This window comes from Aotus nancymaae, unplaced genomic scaffold (genome assembly GCF_030222135.1).
Source record: "Aotus nancymaae isolate 86718 unplaced genomic scaffold, 86718_ANA_hifiasm-v0.15.2.pri h1tg000003l, whole genome shotgun sequence".
Classification (NCBI taxonomy): Eukaryota; Metazoa; Chordata; class Mammalia; order Primates; family Aotidae; genus Aotus; species Aotus nancymaae.
In genome coordinates this window covers 33617553-33643695 of record NW_026988414.1, presented here as the reverse complement: position 1 = coordinate 33643695, position 26143 = coordinate 33617553, and the positions used below count along the sequence as shown (strand labels likewise).

The window sequence follows — 26143 nt, the reverse complement described above, 5'->3', positions numbered from 1 at the left end:
GGACCCGAGGCCCGCGGTAGTGCAGCACAGCTGCGTGGGCGTGGGTCCGGCCTGTGGGACTCGCCCCTTTGGTCTCCCGGGTTTCGCGCGGCTGCCCGCCGCCCCGAGCTGCCCGGAGCGGCGCGGGGCCAGTTAGTGCCGCGGCCGGGTGCCCCCGTGGGCGAATGCTTTTCCCGCCGAGGGCCTCCCGCCACGCTCCGGGGTAGCGAGCAACTGGGTTTCGTGTCCTCGGGCGGCTGTGGTTAACAAGGCGCGAACTTGTGGGAATTCGTCGACCAAGGTTTTTCTGGTGTGCTCGACGTTTTATATCCTTGCTCCCTAGTTCTTGAGGTCACCAGTAACGCGGGGCGGGCGGCGCCGGGATCCACCGCACGGCACTGTCGCTCCCGGCGGGCCCGCGAGGGTGGCGGCTCCGGGGGTTCCGAGATGGAGGGTCGCTGGCGGGCGTTCTTCCGACCTTCCGTCAGACATTTTGTGCCCGCCACGTGCTTGCCTGTCGCATGGGCGCCCAACTCAGGCCGGAAAACTTGAGGAGAGGCGTTCTCACCTTGAGGTGTTCGTTCCAGACTTTTCCATTGCGGCGTAATTGCAAATCCGTAGAATATGGAGTAGCTAAAATTAGCCAAAGTGGCCTCAAGAGAAGTATACACGTGAGTCTTCAGAAATGCTTTAAAATCTTGAATTCTTGGGGATATGCTCAAACTAAAGGTCTGTAAAATTCTCCAGAGTAGAGTTCCTTCTGGGAAATACAGTTGGTCTGCTGTTGCCCATAGATGATGTTTTCATATATGAAGGAATATTGCTTTAAAAAATCCTTGTATATCTGCAGGTGTTTTTGTTTTTTTTTTTTTTTTTTTGAGACGGAGTCTTGCTCTGTCATCTAGGCTGGAGTGCAGCGGTAGGATCTCGGCTCTCTGCCTCCCGGGTTCAAGTGATTCTCCTGCCTCACCTTCCCGAGTAGCATTTTTAGTAGAGACGGAGTTTTTCCTTGTTGGTCAGGCTGGTCTTGAACTCCCGATCTCAGGTGATCCACTGGCCTCGACTTCCCAAAGTGCTGGGATTACAGGCGTGAATGAGCCACCGAGCCTGACCGGGTGTTCATTATTGAAGTAATCAACTTAACCCTCTTGCCAGTCAGGCCAGAGCCATTTAATTCAGTTAAATTAAAACATTTTGTCGGTCATACTATCCACATTTCAAGTGCTCAAATGTGGTAAGTGGCTCGTGGGTGGTGCGTTGGGCACCACTGGCCTGCAGAATCCACTGCTTTATTAAGGAAACATTTGAAGCCTGAGAACCCATTGAGGTGGCGTAGTGTCTTTTGCACTTGGGAGAGTTTGTGAGGCCTTGACAGTGGGTTGCCGGAGTCTGCCGAGATTGTGGGGGTAGAGGAAGGTTCTCATAGGGAATCCAATGGGAGATTGAGACCAGTGGGAGTTAGATACCCAGTCGGCGAATAAAACTTTGACCTAAAACTGCAGAGTTTTCAGGAAAACATGTTGTAGATTTTGAAGTGAATTCTATAGGGTTTAAAGTGTTTTCTACAGAGGCATTGTCCTTAAGGCAAACAAAAAGTTCCAAGATCACGCCTTTAAAATCACATTCAGCTAGTCACATACCTTATTTGTGATGTGCTAAAACATACCATAAACACCACAGAAATTGGTGGCATTGTCAGCTGTTGCACAGTGGGCTTGGCCTCTGGGATCCGGCAGACTTGTCATTTGGGGAAACAAGAAACCATTCCCCAGTTGAAGGTAGTATGCTGTACTGTTGTAGTATGAATGGGATGCTCTGAAATAAATACACAGCAGTGTCCCATGGTTGACCCTAATGATTTTAAAGTCAAGTGAGATGTAAGAGTGTTTGAAAAGGGTGAGTAGGGGTTTAATTGTAAATGTGTTCTTTTGTTTAAGACTAGATGGGCTTTTATTGTGTATAGGGATTTTTGTTTTTTAAATTGGAGTTTGAAGAAGACCCCAGTAACACTTTTGTTCAGTTGGGCTCATGTATTCTGACAAAGGAAGACGAGGGTAAACACAAAAGTGTTACTAGGGTCTTCTTCAGTTCACCTATTACTATACCCCTATTTCTTATAAACAGAAGTATGCTCATTTCCCTAAGGGGTGTGGGGGAGGGATTCTAAAGACATATGGAATTTGATTTTTTTTTCTCTAAGTCCAAAACAGCGCATCAGGGTGCATTCTCATAGTGGAACAAAATGGCCTAATATGGCATTTTAAAGTAATCTTCATGAAAAATGGTGGTTACCATTTAAAAACATTTTATAGACAAGGATAGGAGACATTTTGTATGACAAGGAAGTATTTTATATAAAATATTGTCAGTTCACTGAGAGTAAATTGAACTGTGCTGGAATATACCATATATACACCATGGAAATTGGAGGTCTTGTCAGTAAGATGAGAATACACTGACATGGAGTAGCAAGATATAAACCACATTTAGTTGTATTCCAAAATTAGAAAAGAATACCTGTTATTCTTTATGTGGGATTCTTATCCTTCCATTAAACTGAACATGTGCTCTGTTAGAAGCACCTCATTAACCACGCATCTGGGGACAATCAGCCTTCCCATCAGCTCCGAGTTTTTCATTCAAAGTTGGAAAGCCAAGCAGTTCCTTACTGTAGCTTGCAATCTATGCCCCTGTGAAATGCTGGTGTGCTGTATGCTGAACTGTGACATTTCATATACCAAAATAAAAGCAGTCTTAACGTAGTCCCAGTTTACCGGGGAAAAATGTAGATTGTCTTTAACTTTCATCTTTTTTTGATCCACACCCCCTCCCCAGCTTTTGACCTCTTTTGTTGTGTCTACTGTGATGTTTGAGCTGAATCAGATATTCTAATTGGTTGCATAGCAACTAATTGGGGTTTTTGTCCTTGTATAAGTAATACATCTTTGTTGAAGAAAACTAGATATAGGTAAGTCAAAAATATTGTAGATGTAGATAAGCAAAAAGAAGATAGACATCATACATGCCTTACTTACCATCTAGTCTACCAGAATGTTTAATTTTTGTCTAAACTTGGTTCATGCAAATAATCCGAATGCTAGTTTGTTTTTTTTTGTTTTTTTAGAAAAAATACAGTGAACATCTTCATCTATGTGTGTCTTTATTTTATAGACTTGTTAATGTCTGCATAGATCATAATTTGAACATCCAGGTTGTTCACAGGGATTTTGGCTGTTTTAAATACTGCAGAAATGAATATCTTATAATATGATTTGTGCCCCCCCGCCAAATTGCTTCTCAGAATGGTTCCCTTTACATAGCCACCAGTAGGATATGGCTGTTTCCTTCCTTAATGTCAACAGTTCTGCTACCTAAACACATTTGAGAACCACTAGTGTAAACCTGTTCTAGGCTGGGCGCAGTGGCTCATGCCTGTAATCCTGGCACTTTGGCAGGCTGAGGATCACCTGAGGCCAGGAGTTTGAGACCAGCCTGGCCAACATGGCGAAACCCTACCTCTACTAAAAATAACAAAAATTAGCCGGGGAGTGGTGGCAGGCGCCTGTAATCCCAGCTACTTAGGAGGCTAAGGCAGATTTGCTTGAACGGTGTGGGGGTGGGGCAGAGGTTGCAGTGAGCCAAGCTCCACTTTACTCTAGCATAGGTGAAAGAGTAAGACTCTGTCTCAAAAATAAAAATAATTTTTAAAAAACTGTTCTTGCCGGGCGCGGTGGCTCACATCTGTAATCCCAGCACTTTGGGAGGCCGAGGCGGGTGGATCACGAGGTCAAGAGATCAAGACCATCCTGGTCAACATGGTGAAGCCCCGTCTCTACTAAAAATACAAAAAATTAGCTGGGCAAGGTGGCGCATGCCTGTAATCCCAGCTACTCAGGAGGCTGAGGCAGGAGAATTGCTTGAACCCAGGAGGCGGAGGTTGTGGTGAGCTGAGATCGCGCCATTGCACTGCAGACTGGGTAACAAGAGCGAAACTCTGTCTCAAAAAAAAAACTGTTCTTATTTTGAAAATACTCTTTTAAAATAACCAGTAGATGATATGAACACTGGTTAACTTGGAAGGATGGAAATTGCAAGGATGGCAGGAGTTACTTTCTATATTTTTGGATTATTTCACTTACTATAATAACCAACATTATTCTAATTAAAAGAATTGACAACTCAGAATGATCTTTAATTCCTCCATACTTTTTCCTCCTTTTATGGCAGAAACAATTGGTATAATTAGCATCACCCCACCAGTTAGGTAGTTGAACTTTTTTCATAGTAGCAAGGGGAGTGGCAAATGAGCAAACTGGAGAGTATGAAAGGAAAAAAAAAGTTTCCATATTCTGTGGCCCCCCAGCTCCAATCTCCAGGGTCATTCCCTTGACCTAGATTCATAAAGAAGGACCTCATAGACATTTAGGAATTTGCCATTTAGAACTTAAAATGTGTTTTGTCTTTCATAGAAAGTGTTATAAATTATTGTTATATCTTCCAAGTAGATCTGAAAAGGTATTTGGCCACAATATAGTTCAAATTTTTCAATGAAAAAGCGGTAGGAAACTACTGTTTTGCTACTAACTGTAGAAAACAAATATAAGGGTTAAGTAGGAGATAGTATGGATTTTTCTTTTTCATTTTTAAATGTTTACCTTAAATTTGTGTTTGAGAAAAGGCAAGTTTAATTGGAGGATGAGGGAAGAAGAGGAGTGAATTTGGCCCCAAAAGTTAAACTGTCCATCTTCAAGCAGAAGACCAGTTAACTCTTAGATCAAATAGGTTAAGATGTACGCACAAATGAACAAGTGTCTGCCTAACATTTCTTCATTAGACAGCAGCCCTGGGAGGATTTGAGATATAAGAAGAAATTAGGGCCTTTTCTCCTTGGATTAGGACCTCTGGTTTATTCTGAATCTAGATTGGGAAGCTGTGGGATCATCTTGACCCCAGTCTCACTCACTATCTCAACTATACTCTTCCAAAGCTGTTGTCTGCTTTGCAAGGCAGTCTGGATCTGTATACCTAGGAAGGAATGAGGAAGAGATGAGGCTTAGTTACCTCTGGAGATCCACTGAGAACCCCAGAGTTGATATAAAGATTATTTTAAACTGAAGATATTTGAGATTCAACAGATGCAGAGAGAAGCTTACTTGGAGTTTATCTGGCTAAAAGCAAATACATGTCATAAATGAGGGCTGACAATAAATTCTCCCTTTGGAGTGAGTCTGTTCCCAGGAGAGAGGCCAAGAGTAAACCTCTGGAGGGGAAGGGGATAGTCTTATGGCCCTAAGAAAACAAAGACCACTCATACCTATGTAGACAGACATTGTAAACTTGATCTCTCATTTGTTCTCCTAAAAATCCCATTTGTGTTCCCTAAAGATATCTGTTCTTCCCAAAAGAAGTTTTTCTCCTCCTATCCTTTCCTTTTCTAAGGTATATAAGCCCTAAATTCTAACTGCTCAGTTACTTATTACTGAGTGTGAGTACACATCTGTATGTGTGTTGCACATTTAAATACATTTTTTCTGCATCTCAAATGCCACTTTTTTTTTGCCACTGAAACAATATCTGAGCATGGAATACCTTTCACCAAGGTCCTGTTGAGAACTTCCAACTACCTTGAAGTTGGCTGATGGAACATTTAGACCTGCTATCCTTGGGTGCAGCCCTCTGGTGGTCTCTGCTTTATGCACTAATGCCCATTCTCCTCTGTGCTTACTCCCCAGTTGGCTCACCTTCTTACTATGCTTCTGGTGTTTTGTTCTAGGGATAGCATGTTTCTTTACATTATTAGCCTTCCTGGAAAAGTCAAGGGACATGCCTTTTCTGCCTAGCCCAACAGCTTTCTGCCCTACTTATCCCAGTATATACTGTTGCCTCTTATTGGTAGAGGAAATTAAAGGTCTCAGGTATATATTTCCTGAACTTCTTGCTGTCACTTAACAAACTCACCTACATTTGTATCCATCCTAGCCATCTCTCTTAGCTGTCCCACCTCCAATAAGAATAGAATGATACCTCATTTTTAATACGCATTTTTTGTTATAGTCAAACCTTTTTTGGGGGGCTGGGGGAGACAGTCTTGCTGTTGCCCTGGCTGGACTGCAGTGGTGCAATCTTGGCTCACTGCAGCCTCCACCTCCTGGGTTCAAGCATTCTCCTGCTTCAGCCTCCCGAGTAGCTGGGACTACGAGCACGTGCCACCATGCCTGCTAATTTTCTTTGTATTTTTAGTAGAGATGGGGTTTCGCCGTGTTGGTCAGGCTGGTCTCCAACTCCTGACCTCAGGTGATCTGCCAGCCTTGGCCTCTCAGAGTGCTGGGATTATTTATAGGTGTGAGCCACCATGTCCAGCTAAACTTTTTTTTTTTAAACTAGGTCTCTGTCACCCAAGCTGGAACATGGTGGCATGATAATTGCTCACTGCATCCTGGACCTCCTGGGCTCAAGTGATCCTCCTGCCTCAGCCTCTCAAGTAGCTGGGACCACAGGCATGTGCCACCATGCCGAGCTAATTATTTATTATAGAGACAGGGTCTCCCTATGTTGCCCAGGTGACTCTTGGACTCCTGGGCTCAGGTGGCCCTCCCACTTTTACCTCCCAAAGTACTGGGTTTGTAGGTTAGCTAGCCACAGCACCTGGCCTTGAACAATATTTTTTAGTATTGGTTATTTGTGTCTTTCAGAGCTTGTCTGCCTTTTTTTAGTTTTTCTACTGGGGTATTTATTTTTTTCTTACTTAGGGTAAAAACAATAGAAGATACCCTCAAGAACAAGATAAATGCAAATAGCCAGAATTTCCATAATCGAGAGGTTACAAAAAGTAACAGTCAAATAAATTGGAAAATAATTTTGCAGCACTTAATGTTAACTACTCATTTAAAAGAGAAGTTGATGTTTTAAATAAAGAACTCTTAACTAATAACAGACTCAAATGTTTGTATTCTTTCACTTAGCAATGGATTCTAAAGACACAGTCTTAAATACAGAAGACATTTTAAGTAAAAAAATATGGTAGGGAAAATTAAGCACAAATGTTCAACAGGGAGGATTGTAAAGTGATATATACGTACACTGTAATTTCTTTAGCCATTGAAAAATACTCTGTAATCAGAAAGTTGGTCCCCTTTATATCCAAGTTTTCATCTTAGTCCCTCACAATTAAGACACAGACCTCTGTACAGTATTGCTGACAAACGTGTGGACCCTTTTTTTCTCATTCAGCAGTTACGTAGGCTCATATTCAGTGATACGGTGGTAACCAGAATATACATGACCCTGCCATTATGAAGCTTAGTCTAGCAGTGACTTTTTTTTTTTTTTTTGAGACAGAGTCTCACTTTGTCACCCAGGCTGAAGTGCAGTGGCACACTCTCAACTCACTGCAACCTCCACCTCCCAGGTTCAAGCAATTCTCCTGCATCAGCCTCCTGAGTACCTGGGACTACAGGCACATGCCACCATGCCTGACTAATTTTTGTATTTTTAGTAGAGATGGAGTTATCATGTTGGCCAGACTGGTCTCAAACTCCTGACATTAGGTGCTCCATTCCCCTTGGCCTCCCAAAGTGCTGGAATTACAGGTGTGAGGCACCACGCCCAGACAGCAAAAACATGATTTAACCCACATTTGAGTCCTCTGGTACATTTTGATGACACCTTTACAATGGTTAAAGTGGAATTTTGCAAGATGAAAGAAACGTCTTTAAGAGGTGATTTCACTCCATGAGCTGGGAGGCAGTATGGCCAACTGTCACTTTACTTACTGGATATTGGTGTCATTTTGTGTAACATTTTTGGATTATTTTGGACAGAATTATAGAAAATATCTCCCAAGCTAAATGGGAACATTTTGATTGTATTGCAGTATACTGCTTTATATGGGTGGGTGATGACAGTTGACATTTTTAAAATTTTAATGGATTGTTGGTTTTATGGTTTAGTTTGGTTTAGTTTAGAAACTAATGGTTTAGTTTCTTTTTTTTTTTTTTTTTTGAGATGGAGTTTCACTCCTTTTGCCCAGGCTGGAGTGCAATGGTACCATCTCAACTGACTGCAACCTCTGCCTCCCATGTTCAAGTGATTCTTGTGCCTCAGCCTCCCGAGTAGCTGGGATTACAGGCATGTACCACCACCTCTGGCTAATTTTGTATTTTTAGTAGAGATGGGGTTTCTCCATGATCGTCAGGCTGGTCTTGAACCCCCAACTACAGGCGTGAGCCACCACACCCAGCCTAGTTTCTTTTTAATACAGAATTTAAAAAAAAAAAAAAAAAACAGAATAAATACATGCTTGTAAAAAATTTAAATATAAAAATACAGCAAAGGTCTCTGACATTTCCCATTCCCTTTACCCAGAGTTTACTTTCTGGCCATTTATAGTGTTCCAAGCCCTAGTTCCTACAACTTCATGAGGTAGGTACTGTTATGTCCACTTTATGGGAAACTGAGGCACAGAGAAGTGAAGTGACTCACATAAGGTTGTATAAGTTCTGAGTGGCAGAGGAGAACCAGGATTCGGCCCCAGACATCTGTTTCCAGAGCCCAGCTTTTGTCAGAGTTGACCTATTTTTTCAGATGTGCTCATTTCTTATCAGAAGAGGGAAGAATGGCAGAGATATCTAAAGAAAAATGGAAAGAAGGAAGGAAGGGAGGGAGAAAGGAAGGAAGTAGAGGTGAAAGGAGGGAGGGAAGAAGTATGTGGATGTAAAGAGAGAAATGTATGCCTGGCTTCTGAAGAGGAAGTAGACAGGGTAGTGAGAAGTGGTTAGGCACTTACTATGTTATGGGTATTGCTGACTTGAAATCTGTTTCTTTCTCTGTAAATGGGGGAAGGAGAGTGGTGGTAGAAAGAATAAATGTTTACTTCATAATTGAAAGCAATTATTAGAGTAGCATCATTGGATTTTGTATGAGAGGATGAGGACATTGTTAATAGCGCTTGTTCTCTTTTCAGAGTATCAGCATCTCCCATATACATGCTTGATTAATGCCATTAAATATGGTAGGTTCACTAAAATTCTTTACAAAGGCATTCTGCCTTTGTTGGTGCAGTTAAAATGGTGATTTGCATCACTGAGTAGATCAAAGTGGGCTAAAAAAGTTGCAAGTTTCAGGGTGATCAAGAATGGCAATGTGGATTATTGTGGTAGATCTGCATGTAGACTCTTAAATAATCAGTATTCAAAAATTCAAATCATCAGATGTGATGCTTTTTTTTTTGAAATTGAAATGGAGTCTTACTCTGTTGCCCAGGCTGGAGCGCCATGGTGCAATCCCAGCTAACTGCGCCTCCCAGGTTCAAGCAATTTTCCCGCCGTAGCCTCCCAAGTAGTGGGATTACAGGCACTCGCCATCATACCCGGCTAATTTTTGTATTTCTGTAGAGAGGGGGTTTTACCATGTTGGCCATGCTGGTCTTGAACCCCTGACCTCAGGTGATCCGCCCACCTTGATTTCCCAAAGTGCTGGGATTACAGGCGTGTGCCACTGTACCTGGCCAGATGTAGCCTGAAAATGAAGATTTATTATTTAACAGTTCTCTAGAACTTCTCACGTGCAACCCAGATTGATTTTTGTTTTGAATTAAGGACTCTTGCATCCTGATTTCTTCCTGGTGTCAAGATAATCTTGGCAAAGATTAATAAAACCAGAGTTGGAAAGTGTGTTGGTGCAGACCTCTAGCCAGAATCTCTTAGTGGTCGTGGTGGGAAAAATAAAGCTTTCCTCTTTTCTGTGGTCATCTTCTGGGCCTTAAGGTAGATTAGCCTAAAGAGTGTCTCCACTCTGTATTTGCCTTTAAATGAAAGCTGCCCTTTGGGGAACAGACTGGGGAAAAAAGGGGAATACACTTACTTCACTTACATCTATAGCGTCCGTTCCTGGAAAATGAGTGTTTTATACTCATGGAGTAACATTCCATCTTTGAATCTGTTAGTATATTGCTACTGAAGGCTTAATTATTTTTTATCTTTTTATAACTATGATCTAAGTCTAAGAGGCTGCCCATATATATGGGTGTTTTTGCAGGGTATTTATGGTAGAAGTTTTTGCATTCTTTGTTTTCAATTTTTTTTGGAAGTTTATTCTTTTTTCTTTGTCATCCACAGGTTCGAGAACTTGTCTTGGACAATTGCAAATCAAATGATGGAAAAATTGAGGGCTTAACAGCTGAATTTGTGAACTTAGAGTTCCTCAGTTTAATAAATGTAGGCTTGATTTCAGTTTCAAATCTCCCCAAGCTGCCTAAATTGAAAAAGGTAAGTGCTTTTCCTTTAACAGTAAAAGAGAACGATCCTGGGAAGGGAAAATGTATGATTTTACCTGTAAGGAAGCAGTTAGTATAGCAGAAAGCACATGGCCTTTGGAACTGGGCGGATATGGGATCGAATTCCAGTTCTATCATTTCCTTGATGGGTGATCTTCCTCAGGTTACTTAATCTCTCTAAGGCCCAATTTCCTCACCTGTAAACTGGTGGTATTACCTGACCTTGCAGAATTGCTGTGATGTTTGGAAATAATGCATGTTGGGTGCTCAGTAAATAGTAGTTAGGAAGAATAATTACTTTGTTTTGTGAGTAATTTATTTATTTATTGTTATAAAACCAGTTCTTTATCCTTTCAAAAAAAAGGACCAAATGCTACAGAAAAATGTTTTGTCATTGCACATTTAACTGTCACAGAGTCCCAGAATGTCAGAATTGGAAGAAACTTTGCTCTTTTAACCCAGCTTATTTTATAGGCACAGCAATAGTCCCAGAAAAGAATAGTAATTTGCCTAAAGCCACCCACAGAAGTGGTTAGTACTAGAGCCAAAACTAGAACCCATATCTCTCCTAACCTCATACCTTTTCCATAATATAGGAAAAGATGTGTGCTTACATAAGTATTTCAGAATTCTCTGCCATTTCAATATTCACTTTACTAGGAAACTTAAGTTGTACCTTTTTTTAAACTAAGTCACACATAGAAGGAAACAAAATCAAACTTAGGCAAAGGTAGGCTGTTCCCAGAGCTTGCTTGAGTTCTGAGAGGGACAGTTAGTTTTTTTTGTATTGAGGTTTGTTTGTTGTTGTTTTGCAGGAAGTGGGATGGGTTAAGTATGATACATGAGGTCGGGCGCTGTGGCTCACGCCTGTAATCCCAGCACTTTGGGAGGCTGAGATGGGTGGATCACCTGAGGTTAGGAGTTCAAGACCCTCCTGGCCAACATGGCAAAACCCCGTCTCTACTAAAAATACAAAAAAATTAGCTGGGCATGGTGGCACGTGGCTGTAGTCCCAGCTATTCGGGAGGCTGAGGCACAAGAATCACTTGAACCCAGGAGGCTGAGGTTGCAGTGAGTTGAAATTGCGCTTTGCATTCCAGCAACAGAGCGAGACTCTGTCTCGATTTTTTTAAAAAAGTATAGTACATGAATTAAAAACTAGAAGTATTTTTATACTTGCATGGGTTATCAGTGACATTGGAAGCTTTGATTAGCCCACTTAAACATAAGGATGGCAAGCATCTATTTACATAAATTTGATGCTAGCAGATCCTTACTCTGTGTTTTGTGTTCTGTTTTCCTGAATTACTATTGGTCTCTGTACTCTCAAACTTACTCAGAAATTCAACCTATCAGTGACCATATTTATAGGGACTTTGATAAACCTTTCTGAATTCTGAATAGAGCTTGCTTCACTTCTGAGAAGGACAGGATTTTGGTTTTGGTTTTTGTTGGATTTGGGGGTGAGGAAGTTAACATGAATTTAAAACTTTTAACATTTAAACATTAATCACTTCTTTTACAGGGCTAATGAGAGGGAATCATACTTAAAGGCAGGTTGAGTGTTCTCATGACTGATAAGGACTTTATTTTCTTCCTATCCCAGAACATAAACTGTTTTTTGAGACAGAGTTTCATTCTTGTTGCCCAGGCTGGAGTGCAGTGGCATGATCTTGGCTCACTGCAGTCTCAGCCTCCTGAGTAGCTGGGATTACAGGCATGTACCACCATGCCTGGCTAATTTTTGTATTTTTTTTTTTTTTTTTTTAGTAGAGACGGGGTTTCACCATGTTGGCCAGGCTGGTCTTGAACTCCTGACCTCAGGTGATCCGCCTGCCTCTGTCTCTCAAAGTCTTGGGATTACAAGCATGAGCCACCATGCCCAACCCACAAACTATTTTTAACAAGAAATAAGTACTGAAAAAAAAAATGGTGTATAAATGTCAGAGTTTTCTAAATTTAAACATCGATTTCATTTCAAAATACATATGCTAATAAATGTTTAAGTATATTGCCTTGTTATTCCCACTCCCTAAGATACTCATGTTGAAAGGATGTGGATGTTACATGTGTATGTAATATTTCTAACCACATGGTCTAAAATATGGGTCAAGAAAAGTGATCTGTTTGTATTTTAATTTACTGAAATCATTAATAAAGCTAACACTTGACTGTTGATTATAGACTTACATTTTTAAGCCTAGACCATGACTAGACATTTCACGGAAAATATTCCATTGGAAGGAAAAAATGTTTTGAAATGTTACGTTTTCCTCTTCTGAAATATTTAATAACACCTTAAGGAGCTGACTTTTTTTTTAACTCAGTTTTCAGCAAATACATATATTTTTAAAAGTTACTCTACTTTGCATCATGTAATACATTTCACTGCATGCCAAAAACTTCATTACATGACACTTTCTTGCTATTCTAGGTATGTAGCATAATAAGGAAGACATGCATGTTTATGAAGCCAGCCTGTCTGGCTTCAAATCGTAAGCCCACTACGGTAACAGCTGTATGGTCTTGGGGAAGTTTCTTTTTGTCATCTGTAAACAGGAGTGGTAATTCTGCCTACCCCATAGGGTTCTTGTGAGCTCAGATGAGTTAAGGTATTTCTAGTGCCTGGCGTTTAAATACTATGTAAGGGTTAATGTTACTACTGTTGTTGGCACTTTAAAATAGAGAATTAGAATCAACTGTGTAGCCTGAGTTTTCTTGTCTGCTAAAGGAAAAGCTTGAATTAGGTGTTCTTCACAATGCTTTCTAGGCTCCAATTCCTTCTACTTTAAGATTCTAATATTCCTTGGTGAAGGCTCATTCCCTCATTGGCACACTACTTGCCAGTGCTACTTGACCTGAGCTAAGAAATTAGAGTAGGTTCTAATAAAGGCTAGCGTCAGGTTTATGCAAGATGTGGACTCTGAGGAGCTGGTTTCATAAACCTGAGGCTGCTTCTTTATGGGCTTATTTGTAGGGCCCGTCTCTCTCTTGTGGCTTTCAGAGCAACATTCCCTGGTGGCTTCCAGGTGTAGAACTCCACAGTGTATGTCAGCATTGTCCAGAACCAGATTAGGTTTCAAGTGGGCGTTGCAAGTTTTGAAGGTCCACAAAATAAGCTGCTCAGAATGCGCAGACTATTAAACTATTTACCCTTTCTGGCAGGTATAGGGTATTAATACTTGTCAAAGAATTCTAATTGGTTTTGACCCACTTTTTAAGTTAGAAAATGTATTCACTGATGTTAGAGACCGGTTGTTGACTAAGCTGTTATTAGCAGCTGATTAGGAAAACAATACTTCTAACCTTACCTTCTCCCGTTAATTATTTGGATTTAAACAAAATGAACTTGCATGCCTTAATAGAAATAGAGATTATTTGATCTTGATAAATATTTGAGAACTCTTTTTTACTTACCTTAAATGATGTGTGTTTCTCTGTGTGTATTTGTGTTTGTGCTGTATCCGTTTTCTCTTGCAGCTTGAACTCAGTGAAAATAGAATCTTTGGAGGTCTGGACATGTTAGCTGAAAAACTTCCAAATCTCACACATCTAAACTTAAGTGGAAATAAACTGAAAGATATCAGCACCTTGGAACCTTTGGTAAGTACTTAAAAATTTGGAAACTGGGACTTACTGGTCATTTTCATTTTCATATTTCTTTATAGTGGGGGAAATTACTGGCAATAATAATTGGTTGAGAAAGTGGTGGTTTTTTACTTTTTATAGAAGTCCCAATTTTAAAGATGAGGGCCTCTCTAATTAGATGTATTCTTGTGTCTTTGCTCTCTCCCTGCCTGATATTGTGATGGCATCCTTCAGAAGAGGATTTTTGGGGATGTTTTGTTTTGGGTCCACTTCTGAAATTTATGTATTGACTATATAGCCTTAAACATGTCTCTTACAATTTTTTTGCCCAGACTGCTCAAGCCATTATGCAATTTTATACTTTAACAGAAAAGGCTATTTATATTGTGTGGCATACCTGAATTGTAGATGGAACAATAAAAGACAGCTCCATTTTAAGCTTTAGGTCATCTAATTCATGACCTTGTGTTCTAGTTGGATTACTGTGCCTAGAGTTTTGCATGGAAACCTCAAGATACTCTTTAGTCTTACATATTGGGATAAGATATGAAAAGCTAAGTTTCAGTGCCACTTGGGTTGTAGACTTGCTGTGTGACCTTGGGCAAGCTGCTGCTTCTCTCTGGGCCTCAGTTTCCTCATTTATAGCAGAGAGGATAATCTCTGCCTTACTTACCTCACATAGGAGTTCTGAGAATAAGATAAAGTAATGTACTTACTTTGCTTTGTAAGGTAATCTCCTTCTTTGCTTTTTGTCCAGTTTGTGTGGAAGTTGTAGAGGCCAGAAAAGGGCTTCCAGAGGCAGGACTGGAGACAAGGGGCTTAATACAGTTTGTAGGGCCAGCCCCATAGGCTGTGCTATTTGGCAGAGGGTTATATAGCATATAGGAGCTGTCTTTCAGAATCCAGAACAGACCCTAGAGGGTAAGACATTTCTTCTCTGTTGTTTCTGTCCTGATGTCAGAGTATATTAAAATACGTGGATTTCACATCAATTGTATAAAATGCTCTGTGGATATTTCAGGAGAAGACGGAGTTAAATTGTACCTTCTTTAATGAAAAGGATTTCCTGTCAAGAGTTAGAAGATCTTTTCCTTCCTAAATTATTGAGACTCTGCTCCAATACAGATTCAGTCACCTTTTACTGAATCTCTGTGTGTATAATATGTGTATTCTTTTAGAGAGAGGTGTTAGGCCAGGCTGGTCTTGAACTCCTGGCCTCAAGTGATCCTCCCACTTTGACCTCCCAAAGTGCTGGGACTACAGGCCTGAGCCACCAAGTCCGGCTGAGTCTCTTTATTTTTACATTTCATTAAGTCGTCCATATTTAAGAGCTCATATTTCTCGTAAATGTAATGCCTCACCAGTGATCCATGAATTTTGCCCTTTTTTCCTGTTACAGGTATGCCTAGATACTCAGGCTCTTAGTTTGTTTCCTTCAAACCAACCCCCATTTCCAGTGTTCAAGCCGACATTTATTGACTTTCACTGCATCCAAGGACATTAACATTTGCCCATTGTATCCTTATGTAACCCAGAGAAGAGAGAATGACTGTCCTCTTTTTAGAGACGAGGAAGCTGAGTTAAGAGAATGTAGTACATTTCATTATAGTACGTTGTAGTACATTGCTCTGGATAAATGGCAGAGTAGGGATTCAAATCTAAGTCTGGGCTGGGCACGGTGGCTCATGCCTGTAATCCCAACACTTTGGGAGGCCAGGGTGGGCGGATCAGTTACCGGGCATGGTGGCAGGTGCCTGTAATCCCAGCTACTTGGGAGGCTGAGGCAAGAGTATCACTTGAAACCCAGGAGGCAGAGGTTGCAGTGAGCCAAGATCATGCCACTGCACTCCAGCCTGGGCAACAGAGTGAGATTCCATCTCAAAAAAAAAAAAAAAAAAGAATTCAAGTCTGCTGTGCTTTCCATAGCCCTTGGGACCTGTTCTTTTTCCACCTGTAATTTATTTCATGCCCAAATTTCAACAGGAGCACCAAATTTTAACTGCTGATGCTTTCCCATTCAGATGGACTACATCAAGCCTGTGTTTATTGCTTAGTGACAGACACACTAATCGTAGGTTGTTGTGCGCATAAGAAACTCTTCTCCATTTTTTTAAAAAACAAGAGTAGCAGGCAGTACCTCTTCACAGTTGATGACTGGCCATTACCTAATTCTCGTGGCAACTTGAGTTCTCTTTGATTATCAGCAGCCTTTTTCAGTGTTGTAGCACACAGAGATGGAGCAGAAGCAAATACTGTTGGGGAGTTGTTTGCTTGAGTTTTCCTGATCTGGTCAGTAATGTTTGAGAGGACCCTCTGATGGCTGTGAAAGTCTCAGTCTCCCAGGATAGTGGAAGGATGAAAAATAATCTTCATTGTTTACCATTTTTAGAGGATCTGCTATACCCATACACTTACTGGGTGCTTTATGTTTTATTGGTAATTGTCAAAAAAAAAAAAACCAAAACTTTGCTATGAAGTGGATAGAAATAGCATGGCCCTTATTTTATGTTGAGGAAGCTAAGGCTTGGGTGAGGCTGAATCCCTTGTCCAGAGTCACACACCCTGTGTCGGAGCCACAGGGCTACACACCAGAGCTATTTCGAAAAGCCTGGAGTCCCACCATTCTGCTGTACTTGGCACTCGGATTCCTTGGAATTAAGTAAATCTGTAGGAGAAGGTGAAGGGGGGAAATGTTGGGTCCATTTTGACTTCCGGCAGTATTCTTCAGTGGGGAAAAACACCATCCTCATCCTCATTAACCACATACATTTTGAACACCGTCTACTTTGAGCCCAGTTCTTACAGTCAATGCAATGATTGTGAATGCCTCTGCTTGCTACAGGGACATTAATCGAGAGACAAAGAAGGCATCAATTCAAACTTCCTTGGACACCTTTTTTAAGAGACCTGGGCCATCCAAACCATCCCCCAAAGCCCTTCTAAATTCTAAGAAGGCAAGCAAAATTATTGTTAATAAAATGTTTAATGTTTATTATGGCTAGCTTATTACCTTACATCAAATTTCTGGTATGGTAGAGTTGTAATTTTTTTTTTTAATCAGTATTTACACATTACATTGGGATCCTGAATAATCTGTGTGTAGTGTATTTTGTGCCTATTGGGCCTTAAAGCACAATTTTACTACTTTGAACAATTCCAGAGTACTATAGTTATTTGGGATTTTTGTTGTTTACTTGCTTTCATTTTCCAACCTACTGATTGGCATGTCCAAATTACTTGATAATGAGTGTTTTGCCAGGAAGTAGCCAAAAATCTCACATAATTGTACAGTTTCGGAAACAGAAGAGCCTTGGAGGCCCTGCATACTGGAAGAGTCAATGAAACTAGATAGAGAAAGGGCTTTTGGTGGTATTATAAAGCATTAGATAAATATCTGAGGTTGTATGTCTTTTTGTACACCTATTTCTAGGAAATCTGAAATACAAATGGCTCGTCCTTTAAGTGGAGAATTTTGAGAGTGAACCGTTTTGGAAAAGCTGCCTAAATGTACTTATGGTTCTATCTTAGTTGGCATAGAGTCAGCCTTTGTGAAGAGAAAGCCAGTATGCTAGCTAGCTATCTGGGGTGGCATTGCAGCATTTTTTCCCTCTTTGGAAAGAAGTCATACTTGGGCTCCTGGAAGTCAGGGCCTGACCGGAAGGGAACCTAATCTGAAAATTACATGATACAAAAGCAGCTCTATGACCAGAAGGGCTGGTGACAGCTTTCTTAAGACATCAGGGAACTGACTATGTAAGCACATTGTTTGATCCACAGACTCTTGGATCATTGTACATTTGTGTTATGACGGGTGCAGCATTTGCCTGTTGCTCTAACCCTGCTGTATTTATTCCCTGCATGAATAAAACAAGTGTGGGAGTCTCTTTCTTGATCAAGAAGGTGAAGTTTCTTCATGTGCAGGGGTCAGTAGCCCTTTTTTCTAAGGGCCAGATAGTTCATTTGGCTTTGTAGCCTCTTTATATAGTCTCTGTCACAACTAGCCTGCTTGGCCATTTTAGCACATACATAAACAAATGAGTGTGACTATGTTCCAATAGAACTTATTTTACAAAAATAGGTGGTAGGCCAGAATTGGCCACTGGAACACAGGTTCCCAACCCCTGTTCTATAGCCTTGCGGCAGATTTTCACATTCTTTTATATCTCCTCAGAACTACATAGATACTTGAGTTCTGAAAATAAGGTTTTGTTTTGTCTGCATTTCTTCTCAAGTCCTTGTGAGTGTTGTAACAGCTTTCCTAAAAAAGCAGCAAAGCCTGTTGAGCATCAACATTTATTTTTTGGAAATTACTTCATGTGGCGGTCCTCTTATGTTTGTTTGGGTGTTTTTAGTACTATTTTTCTTAGAGAATACCAATCAAGTTTTTCTCTTGATTCAGAACCATTAAAGGTTGTGTTTATGAAACTATCTAGATATACGTACTTATCGCCCCTATTCTGAAAGGCACCAGGCTATGTGCTACTTCACATTGGGTTTGCCTTTCATAGGCTTCTCCCTCTTCTACCTACAGGGGTCTGCTGTCACTTCCTGTTGCTATCTCCTGATTTGCTTGTAGTAGTACCTCTGCCCTCTCAATCCCTTAATTTACCCTTAATCAAAACTTAGTAGACCTGGGATTGAAATACTAGTAGACTGACATAATAACAAACGAAGAGCTCGGTAAATACACAGACATTTTCCTATGCACTTTGACTACTCAGAAAACTTGATTTGAGCCCCAAGTTTTTATAGCTTAACTGTTTTTAGATAGATGAAACTGATGGTTCCAAGGAAATGAGGTATTGCAACAAAATTTCAAGGTATACTAAATAAAATCAGAAGAACTTTACATCATAAAAGTCTGGTAACATGTCAGTCTTTTTCCTAAAAATTAAAAAAGGAAGAGTGCAGTATTTCTCCGTATTTCTGAAGTTTCAACTCTGCGCCCCTCTGCATTTTCCCCAGCCTGTGTTGACTCCTGTCTTCCCTGAAAATGGCTGCATTGCCACACTTTATATTTTATATTTCACACTCTAGTGTTTCATGTCTGTGCCCTAAGTAAAATTGTAAGTACCTTGAGATTGTGTTACAAATCTCTGAATTTTTCCCTATAATATCACCTCAGAACATTAGAGACTACTTAATACCCAGGAAGTTTTTAATGGCCATTTGATTATGCAAACGTTAACATTTGTTTCAACTAAATGTATTAAACTGTTTGATTGTCTCACACTGTGAAAATAATCTGGATATAATAAAAATTATTTTCATATTATATTTCTTTAGACTACTATGCTGCCAGAAAAACATATAGTTCTCTGGGAGAGTAAGTAGAGAAAGAGGGACTAGTTAAAGTCTAGTAACCTAATATAAAGGTTGCAAAAGACTTGATGTGTCTTTCTATATACAAGACTGAGTGGGTAGCAGGAATTGAATATAGAGCCTAGAATTTTACCTCTTCGAGAGATGGGTTTGTTACTTATAATCCTTTGGTTTAGGAGTTGTGTCTTTTGATCCTTTTCTTCAGAAAAAGTTAGAATGTCTGAAAAGCCTGGACCTCTTTAACTGTGAGGTTACTAACCTGAATGACTACCGAGAGAGTGTCTTCAAGCTCCTGCCCCAGCTTACCTACTTGGATGGCTACGACCGAGAGGACCAGGAAGCACCTGACTCAGATGCCGAGGTGGATGGTGTGGATGAAGAGGAGGAGGATGAAGGTGAGTAGGCTCAGCATCCAGTGAACTTGATGTCTGTCTTTGAAAGCCTCTGATGAAAACTATTGGATGTTGGCTGGGCGCAGTGGCACACGTGTAATCCCAGCACTTTGGGAGGCTGGGGCGGGGGGATTGCTTTAGCCCAGGAGTTTGAGACTAGCCTAGGCAACATAGCAAGACCTTGTTTCTACAGAAACAAGGCCTGTTAGGAACCAGGCCACAGAGCAGGAGGTGAAGGGTGGGCAAGCCTCATCTGTATTTACAGCCACTTCCTATTGCTCACATTACTGCCTGTCAGATCAGTGGTGGCATTAGATTCTCAGAGGAACTCTAACCCTATCATGAACTGCACATGTGTGAGGGGCCTAGGTTGTGTGCTCCTTATAAGAATCTAATGCCTAATGATCTGAGGTGAAGCTGAGGCGGTGATGCTAGTGCAGGGGAGTGGCTGCAAATTCAGATTAATGTTAACAGAGAGGTTTGACTACACAGAGACCATAATAAATCAATTTCTTGCAGACTCCTCAAACCAATCAGTGAGTGGCAAGTAACATTTAAGCTCTATCTGCTGGCAGGCTTTATAGTGGCAAGTGAGTTGGTGTATTTCGGTTATACAGCTGCATCTGACAGGCTTTAAGTCAGAATCTGATGCTTATTTTAGTGCATGTGTGGCCTTCCCATTTTTTTATTTACCACTTCCATCCACACCTCTTTACTGCACTGCATATTTGTCTTAGCCCCAGTTTTGGTAAGCCCACAAGCTAACCCTAGCCAAAGCAAGTAAAAAACAAGTGTAAGTGGAGAGCTTTGAAATGAGATAGCAGAAGACAAGACTGCCAATGAAAAAAAGCTTCATTGAAAAGAAAATACCAAGAGTGATATTTAAATTACAGGTTCATTAAAACAGGTGATTCACATTCTCCAAGCCCACTTTGTATAATATGTGGCAACCAGCTATCCAACACAGCCATGAAACCTTCAAAACTGCTTCACTGGCTGGGTGCAGCGGCTCATGCCTGTAATCCCACCACTTAGGGAGGCAGAGGCAGATCACCTGAGGTCAGGAGTTGAAGACCAGACTGGCCAATATGGTGAAACCCCATCTCTACAAAAATTAGCCAGGCATGGTGGCACACACCTTTAGTCCTGGCTACTTGGGAGACTGAGGCATGAGAATTGCTTGAACCTGGGAGGCGGAAGTTGCAGTGAGCCGAGATTGCACCACTGCACTTTAGCCTGGGCAATAGAGCAAGACTACGTCTCAAAAAAAAAAAAAAGTTACCACATGGAGAGCAAGCACCCTGCATTTAAAAGACAAGCTTTTTAGAGTTTTTCAAACATGAACACAAAGAACAGAAGCAATTATTGAAACCTACCACTTCATCAAATGTGTCTGCACTGAGAACATCTCATTCTTAGTGGCTAACTGCATTGCTGAAGCTCAGAAGCCCTTAACTAACTGCATTGCTAAAGTAAGAAGCCCTTTACTATTGAAGAGTTGATCCTGCCTGCTGCTAAGAACATTTGTCACAAACTTTTAGGAGAGACTACAGTTAAGCTGCAGTTCAAAAGGTAACACATGTTCCTCTTTCGGCTAGCACCATAACTAGACGTTGATGAAATAGCAGAGGATATCGAGGCACAGTTGTTAAAGAGGATTGATGAGTCACCGAGGTATGCATTGCAGCTTGATGAGTCTGCCAATGTTGACAACATGGCAACAATGCTTGTTTTTGTGTGATACATTTTCAGGAGGATGTGCATGAGACTATGTTATGTGTGCTTCATTGACAACACCACAGCTGCAGAACTATTCAAGTCTTTTGAATGATTAGGTATCAGGAAAACTGAATTGGTCATTTTGTGTCGTATATGCACAGATGGAGGGGCTGCCATGGCTGGACAGCTTTCTGGTTTCACTACTTGGGTCAGAGAGGTTGCTTCTGGATGTGAGTCAGTGTACTATGTCACACACAGAGAAATGCTGGCTAGCTGACAAATGTCACCTGAACTTAACGTCTTGCAGGACGTAATTAAAATTAACAGCCACATAAAAGTACATCCCGTTAACCCATATTTGTTCACGCAACTCTGTGAGATGGACACAGAGAACACGTCTTCTCTTACACAGAGAAGTGAGATGGCGTTTTAACGGTAGATCACTGGCCAGAGTTTTTGAGTTACAAGGCCTGCTCCAGAGATTTCTTTTAGAATAACAGTTGCCACTGGCAGAACATTTCAGTGATACAGAATGGGTGGTAAAACTCTTTTTTTTTTTTAAGTTCAGGGGTACATGTGCAGGTTTGTTGCATAGCTAAATGTGTGCCACGGTGTTTTGCTGCACAGATCATCGCATCACCAAAATATTAAGCCCACCATCCATTAGATAGTCTTTCTGATGCTCTCTCCCCCTGCCCCTGCAAAGGCCCCTTTGTGTGTTGTTCCCCCCTGCCATGTGTCCATGTATTAACATACGGTATTTAGTTTTCCGTTCCAAGCATTCGGATTTTTGACATGTTTCAAACATTACCAGTGATATTGAAAGAGACTGAGCCAGAGCCTTCTTTCTCTCAGCTGGTGCATGATCACCTATCTCAGCTTTCAAAAGAGTTTGAGCATTACTTCACAACCACAAAAGACCCTCGAACTCGGAAGGACCCATTTGTGAATAAGCCAGGTCAATCGACTTTGTCCATGCTTGAAGGGGATTAAGTGGTTGAGATCACAAACGGCAGTGGCCTTAAAAGTATGGTTTGTGACAACTTCAAAATTTCTGTATATTCTGGATTAAAGTCAAGGTGGAATATTCTGAGATTGCCACAAAAGCACTGAAAAACCTGCTTCTGGTTCCAATATCCTATCTTTGTAAAGCAAGGTTTTCTGCAGTGATAGCAGCCAAAACAAGATTATGGAGTAGACTGGACCTAAGCAACACACTTCGGGTGTTACTGTCTTCCATTGCCCCCAGGTGGGACTGTCTAGTTGCAGGGAAAACAAGCTCAGGGTTCCACTGATTCCACATTATGGTGAGTTCTGTAATTATGTCATTATATATTAGAATGTAATGATAGAAATAAAGTACAGAATAAACATAATGCATTTGAATCATCCTGAAACCATCCCCCCACCCCCAGGCTGTGGAAATACTGTCTTCCACAAAACTGCTCCCTGCTGCCAAAAAGTTTGAGGACTGCTGTCCTACTGTACTACAGTCATCATCTTGGGTACTTACCTCTTGATTCATAGGGCCTGGCACTTAGTAGGTACTTGGTACCTGCTTGTTATTGCCAACTAGAAATAAAATAGCTTTCTCTTTCATTTACCTACGACCAGAGTTTAAGAAGGTAATGATTTCAAATAACTAGAGGTTAGATTCCATTTGTCATTAATAAGAAAAATAATCTCTGATCATAACATAGACTTAAGAGATGATTTTCAGTATTTTTGGTATTTAATCTAGCATTTTTATGTATATTAAGATTTTTAAAAATAATGATATTTTCTGTCCAAAATATTCTTCCTGACTAGCTTGTGTTTTCTTTGCATGTCAAGTTTGTTTACTCTGAGTCACTTTTAGAATAAAACGCTTCTCACTTGAGGTGACTTAAAGCTGTGGTCTCCAACCTTTTTGGCACCAGTTACTGGTTTCATGGAAGACAGTTTTTCCACAGATGCGGGGAGGGGGAAGAGGGTAGTTGGGGGTGGTGGCTGAATAGTTTCAAGATGAAACTGTTCCACTTTAGATCAGGCATTAGATTCTCATAAGGAGTACACAACCTAGGTCTGTCACCTGTGAAGTTCACAAGAGAATTTGTACTCCTATGGGAATCAAACAGGTGATCTGACAGGAGGCAGAGCTCAGGTGGTAATGCTTACTGGCCTGTTCCTCACCTCTATCTGTGCAGCCCAGGCCACAGACCAGTACCAGTCCTGGGAGTTGAGGACCCCTGGCTTAGAGGAAGCAGAATTGTAATCAATCAGTCAGCATGAAGAATACTTGGTTGTGATGTTGCTGAAGTTGGTGGTATTGTTCTAGTTGAAGCATTATTTTAAATACTTCTTTAAAAATCAGCACATAAGACAGAAATTGCCAAGAAAATGGAGAAGGAAGAGCATTAGGGAGTTTCAGTGCAATTAATGGTATAATACTCTGGAAGCATTTTTATAGTTTTGTTTTGAAGCATATTGAGATAGGCAAAAATCAGTGAGTTACAAGGAAGTAAAATGGACAGAGAATAGGACATCTCACTTATTTCCAAATGTTATGTCCTTTTCTCCCTTCTACAGTTTTTCCATTTCTCCTAAAAACCATTTGTACTTGTTGTCTATTTAAGTTCACCTCAACCAGATGTGCAAGAGCCTGTAAAGGACATTCCTTGGAAGGTAGGGGACAGTTCCTGAGAGCAAAGACGGGTCAGGCAACAAATATTCGAGCATTTCCTATATGCCAGGCACTGTGGAAAACAGTGGTTTTTAAAAAAAAAAAAAAAAAAAAAAACAGAGTTCCTATTCTCTTGGACCTTACAGAGAAATGTTTTGTTTTGATCATAAATAGGCTAAGGATGGTGGCTCACACCTGTAATCCCAATACTTGGGGAGGGTGAGGCAGGATGATTACTGGAATCCAGTAGTTCAAGACCAGCCTGGCAACATTGCCAAACCCTATCTGTAGAGAAAAAAAATTTTTAACTAAAAATCATAAATAATAATTACAAGTAAGCAAAGTGTTCTGTAATGGAGAAGCACTCTCATGTGATAGCCTGTGACCTGGCACTGGGAGGTCTCTTGAGTAAGACTGCCTAAGGAAGTGATGTTGACTGAGACTCCAAAGTGGAGTCTGAGTTAGCCAAGCAAAGAGGGATGGAAAGAGCATGCAGAGACCAAGACGCAGGTGAGAGCATGGTGAGCTCTAGGACCCAGGAGAAGCAAGAACTGCTGCCCTAGAGGTCAGCACAAATCAGGTAGAGATGCAGATGCCTCTCAGCCTCCTGTTCCCTGAGTCACAGGGTTATTTGGGTGTTTCTCGGATTCCTGATTTGAACAGCTGACTGTGACTGTGGTGGTACCATTACCCAAGAGAAGGTACATGATTTTTTTTTTTTTAACTTTTTGTTAAAGTGATAAAGGTAAAAGTATAGCAAAACGTGCTGGGTGCAGTGGCTCTCGCCTGTAATCCCAGCACTTTGGGCGGCTAAGGAGGGGTGGATCACAAGGTCAGGAGTTCAAGACCAACCTGGCCAACATGGTGAAACCCTGTCTCTACCAAAAATACAAAAATTAGTCGGGCATGATGGTGGGTGCCTATAATCCCAGCTACTTGGGAGGCTGAGGCAGGAGAATTGCTTCAAACCGAGAGGTGGAGGTTGCAGTGAGCCAAGATCGCGCCACTGCACTCCAGCCTGGGCAACAGAGCAAGACTGTCTTGGGGAGTGAGGGGTGCAGATATATGTAGCAAAACGAACCCGCATGTTCTTATCACTCAGCTTCAGCAATTATTGGTCATAGCTGATGTTGTTTTATTCCTGCATACACCCTTATCTTCTTCCCCAGTCCTTATAATTTCGAAGCAAATCTTAGCCATTGTATCATGTCACGAGTGATAATTATAGTGTTTGTCTTGTCTACCAGGACTTCTAGCTTTCTGACTTTATGGGACTCTGTTGGACAAAGGGACTGAGCTGTATGTAGCACATAGTAGAAAGTGACTGCAGTTCGTGGCCTTAACCAGCATTTGTTCTGTGAGCCAGCCCACAGATCCCCAATACCTTGTGCCCTGTGGAGCATTGGGGATATTTAATGAATCCCATTTGGATTGTTTTCAGAAGGAGAAGAAGAGGAAGATGAGGAGGATGAGGATGGTGAAGAAGAGGAGTTTGATGAAGATGATGATGAAGACGAAGATGTAGAAGGGGATGATGACGATGATGAAGTCAGTGAGGAGGTCAGTGCAGCTGTTTTCTACCCTGCTTGCTATTTGTAATTAAAAGTGGGAGTTTAAAAAAGATGACAAAGAAAAGAAAAACACCTTTTGAAGAAATTAGTATACCTGTGAATAGATTTACAGTATGAATCTGGTTTAGTTTTTGTCTGCCTTTAAATAACTATTAAATGGAATGCCCACTGAACTCAAACTAGTATGGTTCCTGGCTGTGCAAGGTGAGTTTTGGCCCTCTCCGGGGAAGGAACGAGTTGAGTATTCAGGGTGGTGAGAAAACTGGAAATGTTGAAAATTGATGGTATGTCTGTTCTTTCATTGAATTGTAGGGAAGTTTATGTTTACCAAGTCTAAACTTTTTCTTGTATATTCAGTAAATATATTCCCGCTATATTAAAGAATTAGGGGTACAAAATTAAATGAGATTGTGGTCCTGCCCTGAAAGAGCACACAGTCTAGTTTATGGGACACCCAGTAATAGAGTATCCCTGAGGAAATGAATGCTATACGAGGGCAGGAGAAAGGAGTGTTTTGACTTTGACCCTCAAAGAGGTTTTTGGGAAACAGGCAGACAACAGTAGTTGTTAGCAAAAAGCATGCTCTTTTGTAGCATAAAAATAAGTCTAGGGGTTCATGTGCTCTCATTAGGTGTAT

General features: G+C 41.0%; 1 protein-coding gene across 2 annotated transcripts in view; it reads left to right on the top strand.

Annotated features, from left to right (window-relative positions):
* The window catches only part of ANP32B (acidic nuclear phosphoprotein 32 family member B), a 30996-nt gene that overhangs the window by 1630 nt on the left and 3223 nt on the right, over positions 1–26143 (top strand). Inside the window, exons 2-5 of one of the 2 annotated variants that reach the window (XM_012475754.3) lie at positions 10095–10244; positions 13733–13855; positions 19368–19557; positions 25377–25495. In XM_012475754.3, the coding sequence (XP_012331177.1) occupies positions 10095–10244; positions 13733–13855; positions 19368–19557; positions 25377–25495 (582 nt within the window). The remainder of the gene's footprint in view (positions 1–10094; positions 10245–13732; positions 13856–19367; positions 19558–25376; positions 25496–26143) is intronic. The other variant, XM_064379682.1, reaches the window with a different exon arrangement.